The sequence below is a fragment of the Natrix helvetica genome (genome assembly GCF_964273705.1).
Source record: "Natrix helvetica genome assembly, chromosome: Z".
Classification (NCBI taxonomy): Eukaryota; Metazoa; Chordata; class Lepidosauria; order Squamata; family Natricidae; genus Natrix; species Natrix helvetica.
In genome coordinates, this window is record NC_138554.1 from 120,232,300 (window position 1) to 120,248,443 (window position 16,144).

General features: G+C 42.2%; 1 protein-coding gene and 1 long non-coding RNA gene across 5 annotated transcripts in view; one reads left to right on the plus strand and one right to left on the minus strand.

Moving 5' to 3' along the window:
* Positions 1-10,097: 10,097 nt before the first annotated feature.
* Positions 10,098-12,765, minus strand: LOC309381397. The gene is made up of 3 exons (XR_014173550.1): positions 12,626-12,765; positions 12,458-12,537; positions 10,098-10,167 (listed from the first exon to the last, which is right to left on the minus strand). It is a non-coding gene; the product is annotated as an uncharacterized lncRNA (long non-coding RNA).
* An 82-nt stretch (positions 12,766-12,847) lies between these two features.
* Positions 12,848-16,144, plus strand: part of WAC (WW domain containing adaptor with coiled-coil) — a 70,908-nt gene continuing 67,611 nt past the window's right edge. The window contains exons 1-3 of one of the 4 annotated variants that reach the window (XM_081969894.1): positions 12,848-13,092; positions 13,784-13,820; positions 15,506-15,701. In XM_081969894.1, coding sequence (XP_081826020.1) covers positions 12,980-13,092; positions 13,784-13,820; positions 15,506-15,701 — 346 coding nt within the window. In that variant the 5' untranslated portion in view covers positions 12,848-12,979. The other 3 variants (XM_081969896.1, XM_081969895.1, XM_081969897.1) reach the window with 3 other exon arrangements.

Consider the following 16,144-nt stretch of genomic DNA (forward strand, 5'->3'; position numbering starts at 1 on the left):
AAATTAGACCAGCTCAGGGAACTGGCATTGAACAAGCAGCATTGAAAGAAATATGTGGGAAATCAGAGGTCTCACAGGAAGATTTGAGGTCAAGCTTGCAATGCAAAGAATGAGCACAGGTTGGTGATTTTTTTTAAAAAGGGGAAACAAAACCTCCACATGTAGAGTGCAAACTTGACTATGAACCTTTGTAAATCTTTATGCTACTAAATGGAAATGGTGCAACTCTCAGTCTTGCTGTTCCCATCATAAATCAAGGGTGGAGCATCTCTCTCTCTCTCTCTCTCTCTCTCTCTCTCTCTCTCTCTCTCTCTCTCTCTCTCTCTCTCTCTCTCTCTCTCTGTGTGTGTGTGTGTGTGTGTGTGTGTAATTATGCATGGAATGGAAAACATGGATAGAATGAAGTTTTCATCTATCTCCCTAAGGCCACACCAATGCACAACAGGTGCATCAATATGGGATTACCATCATTTTCCTATGATGTTATGAGGCTTCTGGAGGTTTTCCCAAGCTGAGGCTGTTAGATACCAGAAACATTGGCAATGGTTTACACCAAGGTCCTCTGTTCCGGCTGGAACAGAGATTCAATCTGATTGGTCGAAGGGTCTGACAGCTCCCTATAAAAGGGCTGCTGTCAGACTGAACCTTCGCTGGATTGTACATAGTTGACTTGTGCTAATAAAGAGCTGTTTGTTACTCTGAAGCCTGAGTGTGCCTTCATTCACCCGATGCAAAGAGGCAGTTAACTGGCTACTTCTTCTTCTGCTGATGCTGCTCTAGTGGAAATGATTTAAACACAATATTTAAGAGATCCTAGAACTTTCTGATTCTGACAGACTCCATAATTCCTCTGTAAAACTGTATCAAGAGCTCCTGGGGTTGTCTGAACATCCAGAGTTGACTCAGAAAGGACATTCTTTATTGCTCTTTTTAAATAATGGTTTTAGGTTGAAGCTGTTGTTGCATGAATGAAGGAGGACAAAACCAGTTTTTGTCTGGAAATATCCTTAACCTTAAAATCAGGATAACTGATTGAAGCTAAATGTGTGGCTGTTTGGGGCTAATAATGGGAAATGCATATAACAGAGTCCATGAAATTGTCTTAGTCTGGCTATGATTTCATGCCACACTAGATTACAAAGCCAATTGTTTCAATGCGGTCAGATAATGCATGTGGTCAGGTGACGGCCCAATGTGTCTTGCATGCTCAGAAAATTGAGTTCATTGAGAAAACCATGATTACGTTTTTCATGGGCAAATTTGTGTTGTGACATCACTTTCTACTAAAAAAAACAAGGTACAAAATAGCGATTATCCTTTTTTCTTCTAAATCACTTTTGGTTTGCAAAAACGGATCCTTTAGAGAACAGGAGCTCACTTTCCTAAGGCCCTTGAATGTAATATTTGACCAATTTTATTCTCAGCTTGAATCTGTTTTCAGAAGAGGATAAAATACTCAGATTTGCAAAGCACAGTGAGATAAAGTTGGAGAGGAAATTAGTTTTGGTCTTGCCACTACACATCCAGGCTTAGATTCCCTCCCCCTTTCTATTTTATGGCTGATTTCACCAATTGCTCTAAGGCACTGATGGTGAACATTTTCAGTACCAAGTGCCCAAACTGGAATGTGCGTGTATGTGTGTGCATTTTTTTTGCCCGTTTTTGAACCATTTTCAGGCTGTTTTGGGGCTGTTTTCAGGCCGCTCTTTGGGCCGTTTTCAGGCCGTTTTCAGTCTGAAAACAGATCAAAAAAGCCCCCAAAACAGCCCCAAAATGGCCTGTTTTTCAAAACCAGAAGAGCAGCTGGCAACAGCAAGTGTGCCAATAGAGAGGGCTCTGCATGCCAACTCTGGCACCCGTGCCATAGGTTCGCCATCATTGCTCCAAGGGCATGTTTTTCAAACTTGACAACAGTTAAGTTTTATGGATTTCAATTCCCAGAATTCCCCAGTCAGCATGTGTATTCCCAGGCTTTGTGTTTTGTAAACTAAAGTTGACAGTTTAATATATGGTAGGATTTACAATTTGTGGCAAATCATAGCTTAAACTATTATGCTGTATTTAGTAAACCATGGTTTGTTAAATACACCATGGTTATGTAAACCATGGTTTTGCAAACAATGTAAACCCAGTGGCATTTGAATGGGTCATATGAATCTTCAGCATATACACAGTTGGCATCAGAGGTAGTATTCTGTCAGTTCTGTCCAGTTCAGGCGAACTGGTAGCTGCAGCTGCGGGAGGCTCCGCCCACCCGTGCCGATGTAATGTGCGCGCGCTCCAGAGGTGGGTTGCTCCCAATTCGGCTGAACCGGTAGTGGCTGCAGCGGGAGACTCTGTCCACCTGCCCGGATGTTTCTGCGCATGCGCAGAAGCATCGCGCACTTGTGAAAGCACGTACACGAGTGAACCAGTAGTAAAAAAATAAAAACCGATCACCGGTGCGCTCACGTTTGCGAACCAGTAGGGAAGGTGAATCCTACTGCTGGTTGGCATACATCACAATGTTTGCTTAGAAATGTTGTTTGGTTGTAAGCAACATATTTGATATACACCTGCGAGCAGAGAATGGAAATAAGAACATTATCATCCAAGAGCTAAGCCTAATTATCTCATGTGCCATTATAAGCTCTTTAAATGGGATGAGCCACAGAGGTCACCCAAACCATGCATCACACAAACTGAAATAATGAAATGCGATGCAGAGCAAAGCCGCAAAGGTCTGGATTTCTGTAAGGTAAGACAAGAGACTCATCTTCTTCCAGATCCCTTCAGCTTTCTACCTACTGACTCCAGTAGAGTATATTACAGTGCTAATCTTTAATTGCTTCTTGCACAGCAGGTGTGTTCCCTTACATTTTGGTCTGTCTTATCTTTTTAATAGACTACCATATAATATTCATGTAGGTTCAGCCTTACGTGAGAAGATTAAACAACAGGAAAATATTAAGGAAAAAGCAGGCACCAATATACTCATAACCTCCAGCCTATTAATCAGTGTTGGAAGTTCCTCTGAAAACTAAGGTGGTGACTATTTTGAATGTGTACAAACCTGCTCTTGACATAGATTGTATCTCTTGCTTTTGCAAAATGGAGGCTATCTACATGTCTTTTGTCTTAGCATGTTATGTGCATGCAAGTTAAAGATTGCCTGGGACAAATTAGTTATAAATGTAATTCTCAGGAATGGCTGAGGATTGGAGACCAACATTTCTGGAGGAGACTAGAATGGAGGGAAATACAAGTAGTCCTCGACTTACAATCACAATTGAGCCCAAAATTTCTGTTGCTAAGTGTTGAATATTAACAAGGGAGTGAAGCTGAGACACAAAGGCTTCATTCAGGTCCTCCATTACGGTGGGAAAATTGTTGAATTTCATTGGTTAAGCCGTCTGACAGCTTCCTATAAAAGGGCGAGCTGTCAGATAGGCAAGTTGCTGCGTTGTATTGATCTACTCAATAAAGAGTTGTTATTTGAAGAATCAGCATCCTGTCTCTTCTATCTGCCCAACTTAACACTGAGACATTTGTTAAATGAATCCCCCCCCCACTTTACGACCTTTCTTTCTACAATTGTTAAGCGAATCACTGCTGTTGTTAAGTTAGTGACACAGTTGTTGGATTCCCCATTGACTTTATCAGAAGATCACAAAAGATGACCAAATGACCCCAGGGCACTGCAACCGTCATAAATATGAGTCAGTTGCTGAACGGCTTAATTTTGATCATGTGACCATGGGGATAGTCCAAATGTGAAAAATGAAGTCACCTTTTTCAATGCTCTTGTAACTTTGAATGTTTATTATACAAAGTATTGTTAGTGGACTATCTGTATTTTGTGGATACTTAGTGAGCACATAGCTAGCTTTTCTCCATTGCAATCTCTCCCTAACTTGGTCTCACATGTCTTCTAACAACAATAAAAACTGTCTTCCATATTTTTACATTGGTAAGTTAATTGCACAGTATTTCAGAGCTTAATCACAATTGCTTCAAACATGAAACTCCTATACTATTATATAGGTTTAATGTCAATTTGCGAAGCATTCCTGACCTGCTCTTGAGTTGCCTTAGGGAGGGAGAGGGGGAATCAACCCTCGCAGCTGCATGGAGGAATGTGCATTTCAGGCAAAATGAAGCACATTCCAGTTGGCAACGTCAAGGTTATCTACAGGGTGACCCACATTGATTGGAGTGAGTGACTTCTACAACCCGCGAAATTGCTTCGTTGGGGAATGTGACTGATTACACACATTGGGGGCAGGGAAACAGGGTCAGAACCAAGGTGTGAATTAAGTGAGGTTGGAGTTGGTTTCACTTGGTTTGTACAGACATGAAGCTCCTAATAAACAACTGGGTTTCTTTTGAAGCTTGGCTTGAGGCTCAGAATTCCAGTGATTCTGTTTCCTTCCTTCAGATCCTTGTTTGTGAACCAGTAAGATCTGAACTGCAGCAACTGTCAGAGGAATTAGTTTGGTATATGAGAGGAGAAAAAGAAGCAGGACACTCCAGCAGTTCTGAGCATTGGAGCCTGTGTGTTGACCTCACACAAGTGTCAGCTTTGAGAAGACAGACTAGGATTTCATAATGAACTTGCCTTTCTGTTGATTCTGAGGCAGCAGTATAGTATGCAAAACGCTGGAGGAATCACCCCTATCTAACTAAGCATTCATTCATTTCATTGGGAACATGTTAAGGTCATGACTCTCTTGTTGAAACTGGAAAAGAACACCTCCCTTGTCTCTTCTCTCATTTTTGCCTAACAAGCAATTAGTATTGAATAGTCATTACTTTTACCTTAAATCCAGTGGTGGCATCCTACAGGTTTAACAACCGGCTCGCTTCGCTCGCGCACATGCCTGACGTGCACTATGCACACAGTTCACAGAAAAACAGCTGAGACGGGCAATCCACTCTGCCGCGCCGATTAGCCAGACTACAAAACAAGGAAATATAGGTGAGTATAATCCGGGTTGAAGATTCGCTCTCAGCTGATCTTCAGAGCTACTGGTTCACCCGAACTGGGCCGAACCGGTAGAATCCCACCGCTGCTTAAATCAATATTGCTTATTGCTTGTTATCTGTATGCCATAATGTTAAAAATAGGAGGAGGACGGACTAGTGTGTTTGCCACTTGGAGCTATTTATGAAAATAATCAAAGCAGAATATAAGTAAATAAACAGGGTTCTGTGGGTTAACATAGCCGGAAAGGACTGGTCCTGAGCATGTCATTATCAATGACTGAGATTGATGTATACAGGGCATCCGTGGCACAGATGTTCCATGTTTATAAATCAATATTCTAACATAGAACTCAAGATTGCAATTGCTGTAATTCCCAGCCAACATTACACAATCATTAGCTGGCACTTTTAATCTCCGGAGGCTAACTGGGCTAAGCTGGGACATCCTGGCTGCCAGATTCAGAAATTTCTTGCTTGTGGCATCTCGCCTTCTGACCCTACTATCTATCACCGTAGCATCACTGCTTCCTTCTTCATTTGAGGAAAAGATACACTGAAAGAACAACTTTGTCCTCTCCCTATACAGGCTATAGCAGGGATGGCGAACCTTTTTCTTATGGCGTGCCAAAATTGTGCGTGTGCACTATCCCATGTGCATGTGTGCCCACATCAATTAAATCCTCCCCGCCCATATGCGCATGGGTGCGTTGCCCCTCCTCCAGCTCCGGAGGCTTTCCTAAAGCCGAGGGGGCGCAAAACGGCCTCCCCCGGCCCTCCGGAAGGCCGCAAATCAGCTGGCCAGTGCACACATGTGCACCGGAGCTGACGGCTGGCGTGCCAGAAAATATGCCATAGTTTCGCCATCACAGGGCTATAGCCTTGGTACATGTCCCATTAATATTGGAGAGCAAAGCAGGGGATAGCCAAATGCCTAGCATGCTGGCTGAGGAATTCTGGAAGTTGAAGTCCACACATCCAAAATTGCCAAGTTTGAAACACATCAGAAGATGCAAAGCCTTTTGGATTCCTTTATAAGGGGCTCAACTTCTGGTGATATAAGGAAGACGAACACATTGGGTTTTGGGCTCTAAAACAAAATGTTTTATTACTGCCTTTTTCTGATAACTTCCTTATGTGGCTAAAATCAAGGGATTCCCTGATGGCCTCCCATCCATGTAATAATGTTTTTTTTTTGAAGATCAGCAAAGAACTGCCCTAACATAACCTTCCTTTCAATATGGCAGTTCTCTCCCACTGGGAATAAATTTAGGGCCTTCCATCTCCTCCTCTGGCAGGAGTATTTGATTAACTTGTGCCCTACTGAACTCCTCTATTTTTCACCCTAAATAGGACTGATTTTTGTGGGGACATTAAAATCTGTACGACTGAAACTGTTCATTCACAAAAATTCTTAACCATTCTGCATTCTTTCAGAAAATAGTTGATATTAGACAAGAAGATAATTTGATTTATCATCTTTCTGTTGGATACTCATCATTGAAGCTAAACATACAATAATACAATAGTAGAGTTGGAAGGGACCTTGGAGGTCTTCTAGTCCAACCCCCTGCCTAGGCAGGAAACCCTATACCGTTTCAGACAAATAGCTATCCAACATCTTCTTAAAGACTTCCAGTGTTGGGGCTTTCACAATTTCTGGAGGCAACTTCTGTTCCACTGATTAATTGTTCTAACTGTCAGGAAATTTCTCCTCAGTTCTAAGTTGCTTCTCTCCTTGATTAGTTTCCACCCATTGCTTCTTGTTCTACCCTCAGGTGCTTTGGAGAATAGTTTGACTCCCTCTTCTTTGTGGCAACCTCTGAGAATAAATTTGCTTCATGTTTCAAGGTCTTATTCATTTCAGTGCAATGTAGTTCCCTCTGCTACACTTCCATATCCTAGCAAATTTAATAATGCAGAGACTGAGGCTAGCATTTTTTAAAGGCCTCTTTGAAGTTCCATAATCCACCATGTTAGTCCCTGCATATGAGGAAGCAAGAAACAGAACCTGTTAATTCCTGAGCAAGAAAACTTTAGAAAAATTAATATATAGTTGGGAAAATGTGATATCAATTTAAAAAGAATAGAGCCAATTTGTACCTTTCAAAAGAAACTATATTAAAGTAGATTTTTATTTTTAAAAAATTCTCACATGCTATATAAAACCTTTGCAGGAAAAGCATATAAAACTTTCAGAATTACTCCGTTTTCTAGATAATAAAAAGGATGAAGCAATTAGATGCAACAATAGTATATGGCTGTGATGGCGAACCTATGACACATGTGCCACAGATGGAACGCAGAGCCCTCTCTGAGGGCAGGTGAGCTGTCGCCCCAGCACAGCTCTACCACACATGTGCATGCGCCTCCCACTGGCCAGCTGGTTTTCGGGTCTCTGCCGCGCATGCGCAGGGTGCATTCAGGGCGCCACACGTATGCATAGGGGATGTCACGGGGTTGTGTGCGCACTGCATTATGGGTGCACACACATGTGCACGCTTTCGCCACACAGTGACAAAAAGGTTAGCCATCACTGGTATATGGACATATAAGAAGCAGGTATGCAGAGTTGTTTCCGGTGTTCTATATATATATCCTAAAAGAGTCTACTTTTAAGATCTGTAGAAAAGGCTTTGCTGCAGATACACCAGAATCTGGCCAGGGGTGGGTGGAGGAGAGCTTTATCCTGTTTTATTCACAGGCCATGGGATGTACCAGGTCTGCACAAAAAGTGGCCTTTTGTAATCTGTGCGACTATGAAAGTACCTCTCTTTGGACTACTAAAACCCCTGCACTTTTTTGCAGCTTAATCTACAGTAACTATTTCCAAAGCTGATTCCAGCTGTCTCTTACAATAATTTTTTATTTTATAATTATTTGTGCCAATATTGTTTTAATTCCAAATTGCAGTCTGTTCTTTTCACCAGAAAGTGCACACAGATCTATTCCATACAAATATGTGTATATACTGTATGTACCTTCTTATGTACAAAGGAAAGGATTGAGAAAGAAGAAAAATATTTTCAGGTACGATCCATGACTGCAATATAATCCCTTCCAATCTAAAAATAGACTTCATGAACACTATGCGGACATCACTCCAAGAAGTAAACAGCAGAACAGCTGCCAATCACTGAAGTGATCTTTCTTCTTTTGAATCTGGCCACCCTATTGCCAATTGAACATATACAGACCAAAACATTTAACTTTGAAAAGAGCTGTGATGGGGCATTGGCATTTATAAGTGAGAAAACTGGAGTTGTATGCAAACGTTCCTCTCTGGATGTTCAAGGGATGTTCAGCTGCCATAATCAAACATAGCAACTTCTGCATAACCTTGTTTTGTTAATAAAATCGTTAACCCAATTTTTTCAACTTCCTGGTGAGAATACCAGAATACTTATGAATAAGGACATTTTATTCCTACACTTGTTTATGCAAGATGCGTATTCCGAGAGTGTGTTTATAGAGTGGATAAATGACCAAATTTTTGTACCTTTTTTTTTCAAATAATACCAGGAATTATCACATTAGTTTTATAAACCACAATGAATGAAATTGACAAATGCAAATCCTAAGAACTCAGTGCTTTAATATTACCCTAAAACTCAGTTCAACCAAGCACTTTCAGATTGGCATTAGAGGTTTTTCACTTATGTGTTACTAGCATGTTGTTGTTAGTAAAGTTTTAGAAATTGAAAATAAAATCAACAATTATGTAACTGCTTCACTCGATCTATATAGTACATTGATGTTTTTAAGGCAAAAACGTCAGTCTGGTGTGGGAGGTTAAGATACTGGTCTAGAAACAGAGTGATTGTTTTAGAGTTTTAGTCCTCCAGTAGACACAAAAGAAGGCTGAGTAGGAGTTGTACAAAATAAAGATGAGATATAAATTTAATAAATTAAATAGTTTATTTATTAAACTGTTGCACATCCAGGCATTGGATATATTCCCATATTACAGTAAACCATTAACCATGGCTTACAAATTTTAACAACGTAAGTCATACTTAATATCGAACAAACTAAATTGTTCACATTCAGACCACATTAAACATGGTACAGCATTATCCAAACAAAGTTACTTTCGCCTTTTCTAGCAAGCTAGTCAGCATTTGTGGATATCCTTCACAGAACGAAAAATTAACAATGATCCACCTGGGATAAGATAAATTAAATGTGGAAAGAGAAAAATGGACTACTCTCCCACTTTACATTCTCAATTTACATCTTTGCATGTTTACTGGGAACAGGGCTGTAAGACTTATAGGAAAATTATTAAGGAGAAGTTATGGTTAAATGCCTAGCCTCTTCTAGAGGAATAACAAAGGAAAACTTCTGGCAGTGATATCATCTCTCAAAATCAATTCTACAAGGATTTATATACTACATGTTGCTTTCACTTCCAAAGCCTGGGTTAGATACTGCTCTGACCACATTTGGTAATGCGTCCCCCACTAAACTGCTTTTCTTTAATGCAGTAATCCATTACATTATCTGAATTATATCTTATTTTAACTAAAATAAAAATATTTGGTCCCCACCTTTTAATCTGACAAATGATAGATTCTAGAACTTGAGTAACCTTTCATTTTCAACACCTTATCCTTAGTGAGTTTTCAGATGCTTTATTTCTATGTATTATTTGAAAAATACTTTCCTTACCCATTAATAAATATAACTTAATAAAGCAAATAATAGAAAAATAAAATATGGCATTTCCTAACCCATTCGTTTCCCAGTGTTAACATTGGCTTAGTCAGAGTCGGAATATGTCATTGTGATTCACTGAATAGCTTTTTCAATGCTATCAGTTTGTCTAAATTCTCTATTTCTTTTTTCAAAACATTTAGCAATATTCTAGAACTGTCCAAAATCTTGTCATATGCAAATATTCCTTCAGCAAGAATGCTATCAAGCTTCTTTTGTATGGTATTTTTCCAAAGTAAACTTTCACTTATACTTTCCAGTTGTTTGGTTAACATATCAATTTCATTCTGAATCTTAGTCTTCTCTTCTATCAGTTTTGCAATTTGCAGGTCTATTTCTTTCTTTTGCATGCACAAGTCTTCCATATACTTCACAAGTTCATTATTGCAGCCCTGGAGAATAGCTCCCTGCTGAGCCATCCTGCTAACTTTATCCTCTTTGGAAGACAAGGGTGCTTTCTTCTACTGGCTATGTATCCTCACCAATTTCCTAAATGCATTTCAGGAAGAAAAGAAAGTAAAACTGTTATCATAGCAACCCTACATTGTACACATATGTTTTAATATGAAGACAAACTGAATTAAAAGGTGATGGAGGAAACCAGTTTTAGAAATTTCCAAGGATCCCATTTCTGCTTTAAATCTGACACCTGAGGTGCTTCCACATTAATTTAACAATTCATATTAAGTCTGCAATCTGAATTGTTACAAATGTAACTGATTCTGCATGAGTGTAGAATGCAATCAAGTGCTTGTTGACATATAATAAAAGAAAATCATTTAAACAGTCAAAACAATGAAAAGAAACTTGCCCTCCTGCCCCATAAAGCACCTGAATGCTTTGCAAATTAAGAGTCACCAAGCTGTTCTGTAGCTTTATACTGGCTATTAAATACAACTATGCTCTCAAATCTCTGGAAAACAGATATTGTTTGAAACATATGTGTGGTGTGTGTATGTGTGTCTGAGACTGTAGACCATGCATAGTCCTTGATGGCTGGGGATAAAATATGACATGCTGGTAGTTAGTTAGTTTACTTTACTTTGTCATTGCACCTCATACAACGAAATTAAATGCTATCTTCAGTGTTAAGGAGAAGAGGTGAGAGATGCATACTATCACATCCTGCTTGAAACTGCTTGGACTTTTATTTCATTGAAACATCATGGCAGAATATCCCAAAGAAAGTGATTTATTCTGGAATTAAAGAGGTTTTTATGTTATGTTTTGTGTTTGTGTTTGAAAATAAAAATTTTATTTAAAAAAAAGAATAGACCCATGTGGAGCGTGCTGCAGTAGTCTAAGCGCAAGAGGACCATGAAGTGAGGAACTGAGCATAGGGCCTCATGATTTAGGAAAGGTACAACAGGCGCACAATCCACAATTGGGCAAATGCTACTACCACCTACTCTTTGGGCATGAGCACAGATCTCTTGCTATCTAAGTAAGTGGGAAGAGAATTTGTGACTTCCTTGATACTATTGAATTACAGTTCCCATCATCCGACACCATTGGCACAGCTGGTTGAAGCTGCTGGAATTACAGGCAGTCTTTAATTTACAGCCCCAATTGAGCCCTGAATTTATGTTCCTAAGTGATAAATTTGTTAAGCAACTTTTACCCCATTTTGCGACTTTTTCTTGCCACATTCCTTAAGTGAGTCACTGCAGCTGTTAAGTTACTAACATGGTTAAGTTAATCTGGCTTCCCCATTAACTCTGCTTGTCAGGTCACAAAAGGTGGTCATGCGAACCCTGCAATGGTTAGTTGTGCAGCATCTCAATTTGGACCCTGTAACCATAGGGAAGGCAAAACAGTTGTGTGAAACAGTAATAAACCACTTTTTTCAGGTCTATTGTAACTTTAAACCATCACTGAACAAATCTTAAGTCAATGACTACCGCTATGTTTCTGCTCTGCTGTTACTTAATTTTCCACCCAGAGGAGCCACTTTTAATTTTGACTATTTTTGAGGCAAGGAGAGAGAAAAAAGCATAGGGAAAAAATTGTTTTGGGTCTGGAAGGTGTAATCATTTTGGCAAGTTTGAAGGTAGTGGTTAGACATGGGCCCTACTTGTTCTGGCCACTGACATAGGTGAGGAAGGGTCCACAACCGCCCCCTTTTCCCTCTCGCCTCCGGTTGTCCTCTCAGTAGACAGTAGAGAAGACGAGAGCGCTCTTGCCGCCAGCTGCAAACACAGACAAGGCCGAGCCTCCCTGCTCTTGGACCCCGACAACCCCGCACCCATGATAGCTTGGCTGCCAGTCTCGGGCGCTGCAGGGGCTCCCTCGAAATGGTCACCGGGCATCTCGGAGGAGCCGGCAGAAACCGTGAAGGAGCTCCGGCGCCGGGCGCAGCTGAGAAACTTCATTTCCGCGCTTGCGCACTGCTTAAAATCAATGGTGCCGCGTTTCTACTTCTCTCTTCCCCCGCCCTTTCCCCAAAGCAAAACCTCCAACAAGTGGGACCTCAGCCAGATGCCCAGGAATTCATCCTCTCCCCCGCGGCTTGTGCGCGGAACGCTGCGCCTCTTTGCAGACGTTTCGCGAACAACGTCGCTAAAATTCAGGAGCCTCCGGTGTTTGAAATATCCCGTGTATCAAAAACTCCTTGGATTACAACTCCCGTCTTGTAGAGGCATCAAGCGGCTCGACCGTGGTAGTCCAACCCCCAGCTCACAGGAGACCTACATTAGTTGCAGTGCAATGCACGGAAAGCTTGCCAAGTTATGCCCGTCACCCCACAAACAGATATTGCTGCAAACCCACCAGGACTTACTTTTCGAACGGGGCTGAGCTGCAACGCGTCTCTTTTCAGACTCCGATTTAATCTCGTCCCGCAGGCGGTTTTCCCAAAGGCTGCAAAAAAAAAAAGACTTTAGTTAGGAGGACAGAACCGCAGAGAAAGGTCCCGTGTTAGGATAAGAAAATAAAGCCAAACTCTTACCAAAAGGCGTTATCGCTTTACCATCCTCAGCCGAGCCGCAACTCTCTCCGACCTTGCAAGTTCCGCCTTGCAGCGTCTCTTTCCCGCAGGCAACTCATTTAAAGTTAAGGGAGGCGAACGAGAGGAGAGGCCTCAGCCAATCAGTGGCCAGAGATTGCTCGCGGCACTTTGGAGCGTCCTCGGGAGTCGCTTTTACAAGAGTCACGGAAAGTGCCGATCGGACGCGTTCGTCGTTTCGTTTACGGAAACAGCCGAAAGAACAGCAGATCGGCAGACCGAGAGGGAAAACATCTAGCGCCGGGAAAACCCGAGATCGCATCCAAGCGGAGGCCGTCGGCCTGACGGAAATCTCCGATGTTTTCCGAAGGCGGGAGCCGAGAGCGCGAGCACAAGCAAGGGATTTCCGGCACTGAACGGAACCGGCCGATGCCTTTCGGAAGAGAGGCGCTCAGAATCTGTGAGGGGAGGTAGGCGGGGCTTAGGCCCTAAGAAAGAGGAAGGTTGATATTAAAAAAACAACATAGGGGGGGGGAGGAGTTTGGTCGGAAAGAGCCGACCACAGCCGACGGTAAGCGAAGGCGGTGGCGTCCCAGTTTCCCGGATGTAATCGGACGTCGGTAGTGTTGGGAGCAGTGGCTGAGGGAGGGGGGGAGGCGGCGGCAGCAGCAGCGGCGGGCGAGCGAAGGCGGACCGCGGGGGCGGCGGCGGGGACGTCGTCGTCTTCCGCACTCTTGTGTGCGTGATCTGCGGCGCCGCCTCTCCTCGCGGGTGTGGAGAGAGGAGATGGGCCCGTGAGCGCCGCTTCCTCTCACAGCCGAGCTGCCTGAGCCGCCCCTCCTCCCTCCCTTCCCCTCCTCTTCCCCGTCCCCGGTCGGAGCGCTGCTTCCCCTTCCCCCCTCGGCGGCGCCCGTGGCCCGGCCGCGCCCTCCTGGTCCCCTCAGTCTCTCTCACACAGGCCGGGCATTGATGGTAATGTATGCGAGGAAACAGCAAAGACTCAATGATGGGTAAATAATACCCCTTTCGCGTCCCGCCCTCCCCGACTGCGCCTATGTCGCCCTACCTCCCCCTTTCCCCCCCCCCCGGCCCCCGATGCCAACCGCCAGTAACGGTCGCTCGCTAACGTTGCGTTTCTGCCCCTCTCTTTTTCTTTTCCAGCTGTCACGACCGCAAGGGGGACTCGCAGCCCTACCAGGTACCGACCTCTTCGCCCGCCGCAGTCCCCACATTGAGAGGCCCTGCGGCGGCAACAACTAAAGTGTGGGAGGGCGAGCTAAAGTACTCGAGCGCAGGCCTCGGCCGCCGCTGCAAGGCCGCACGCCAGCCGCCCCTTCCCTTTTCGCTCCGCGCGCGGCCGGCCGGCCCCGGGGAGGTGGAGGGGAAGGAAGAAGGAGGAGGAGGAGGGGGCGGCTGCGGCTGAGGCTCCTTCGCCAAGCGCGGTGCGCCTGAAGGAAGCAGCGGCGAAGGCCTTGGCGGGGCAGGGAAACGGAGCCTAGGCCCAATGCGGGGCGAGAGGACGGCTTTGTTTCCCCCCCCCCTCTTTCCTTCCCCCTTCGTAGGAAACCGGTGGGATGGCGCTAAGACAGCTCCGCTGGAGTCTAATGTAGAGGGCAGCTGTTTACAGGAACTCTTTTCCCTAAGACAATAAAGGACCCTGGGCCCCTGACCCGTAAGGGGGCGGGGGGGGGGGAAAGGCCGTGGGGAATTCTAGTTCTTCAATCCTATTCATAGAAGATCTTGCAAATTGGGTGGTGGTGGAGGAATTCGGGCAGATGTTGGAGACTCCTAGGAAAGCGTGCCACAACTTTGATTTGTACTTGTGCTTTTTCTGCCCTGCACTTTTGATCCACCAAAGAATGGGGAGAATGGGATGAAAATAATTACATGGCCCTTAAATGTACTGCCAGGTATAAAGGAGAGCTTAATATTTGGATGCTGTAGTAGGTGACAACCGCGTAAACATCCACTAGGCAAAAGGTGTACACTCCAAAACAATTGAGATGAAGAGCTGCTAACTAAAGCTGCTTTCTAGGTTGCACTCAATACAGCACAAAGTGATTTTGCCATGAAAGTACAGGTGCAGTACACATAGTCTTTGAGAAATTTTTGAATCCGTAGTCTCTGAAGAACCTCTGTTTCTGCAAAATATAATTGCAGAATTATATTTATTATAATTATATATAATTGTTCTCTTCACAAATAAGATCTTATTGATTAAAATTAAACAGAAATACTTAAAATTAAATACTTGGATAAAATATAAAAATAAGCTTTTTATAGAGACGAGGTATCATCATGAAATGCCTCTTACCACAGTATCATCTAGGAGTGATTAAATGAAGAGTTATTTATTAAACTGGTTTGTGTTTTAAGGAGAAGATCATAAATATATTACATCCATGTTTGAAAAGTTTGCTGTCTTAATTAGCTAGAAGTATGAACATTCTACAATATGTTACAATATGTTAAAGATATTGGTGTACAGACTACTATCTCTCTTGATTAAGAGTCAGAATTTTAAATGAATTATTTTGAATAGATTCCACTGATCAGTGATAAGAGTTCATTAATAGAAAATAAAAATCAAACATCCAGAATTTGTATTGGGTCACATTCTGGATAACTTCTTACATAGATCTGTAGATTGCTTTGACAGCTGCAACGCAAACTATTTTTAAACTCTTTTGAATTGAATTGTTTGAAAAACTGTTGGTGATATAGCATAGAGATTGTGTCCAAGAATAATATTAATCTAGAACATGCCTTATGTATATACTTTAAATGTCAGATACTACCTTAAAAATCTGGATAAAAGCATCCATTGTAAATTCTAGGTATAATGCCATCCTTAAAATTCTTTTTTTTTTAAATTTCTTATAGGCTCTTAAGTACACATCAAAGAGTCACCCCAGTGGTGGTGATCATCGGCATGACAAGATGCGAGACGCCACAGACCCTTCACCGCCAAATAAAATGTTGCGGCGATCCGATAGTCCTGAAAACAAATACAGTGACAATAGTGGACACAATAAAGCTAAAACCATTCATACTCATAGAGTTAGAGAGAGGGATGGTGGTGAGTTTCCTTTAACCTTTAATTCAACTATGATTTTAATATTTAAATAATTTTGCCTCGCCATTATTTTAGCTTTGCACAACACTGCTGTACGTAAAATACATATACACTGCATAACAATGAAATAGGTTTTTAATCTTCCCACTGTACTTTTATTTTTATCATCTTTATCATAAGCAGATTGTTGACTTTTTATATTTAAGAAACATGATCTGACAAATTGTAATATTCAAAATCTCCATCTTATTTTCGGTATATATGTTAAGTATGTTTAAATTACTACTTTTATAGAATTCATTTGACAATTGGCTAAATCCAGTAGCAAGATATATTAGCACATTACATCTAATATTAGCCAATACATAAAAATAGCATTGGCTATTTGAAAAGCTTTTTACAAATGTAGAAAGTTCAAAAAGCATGCTAACCATTATTATGGGACA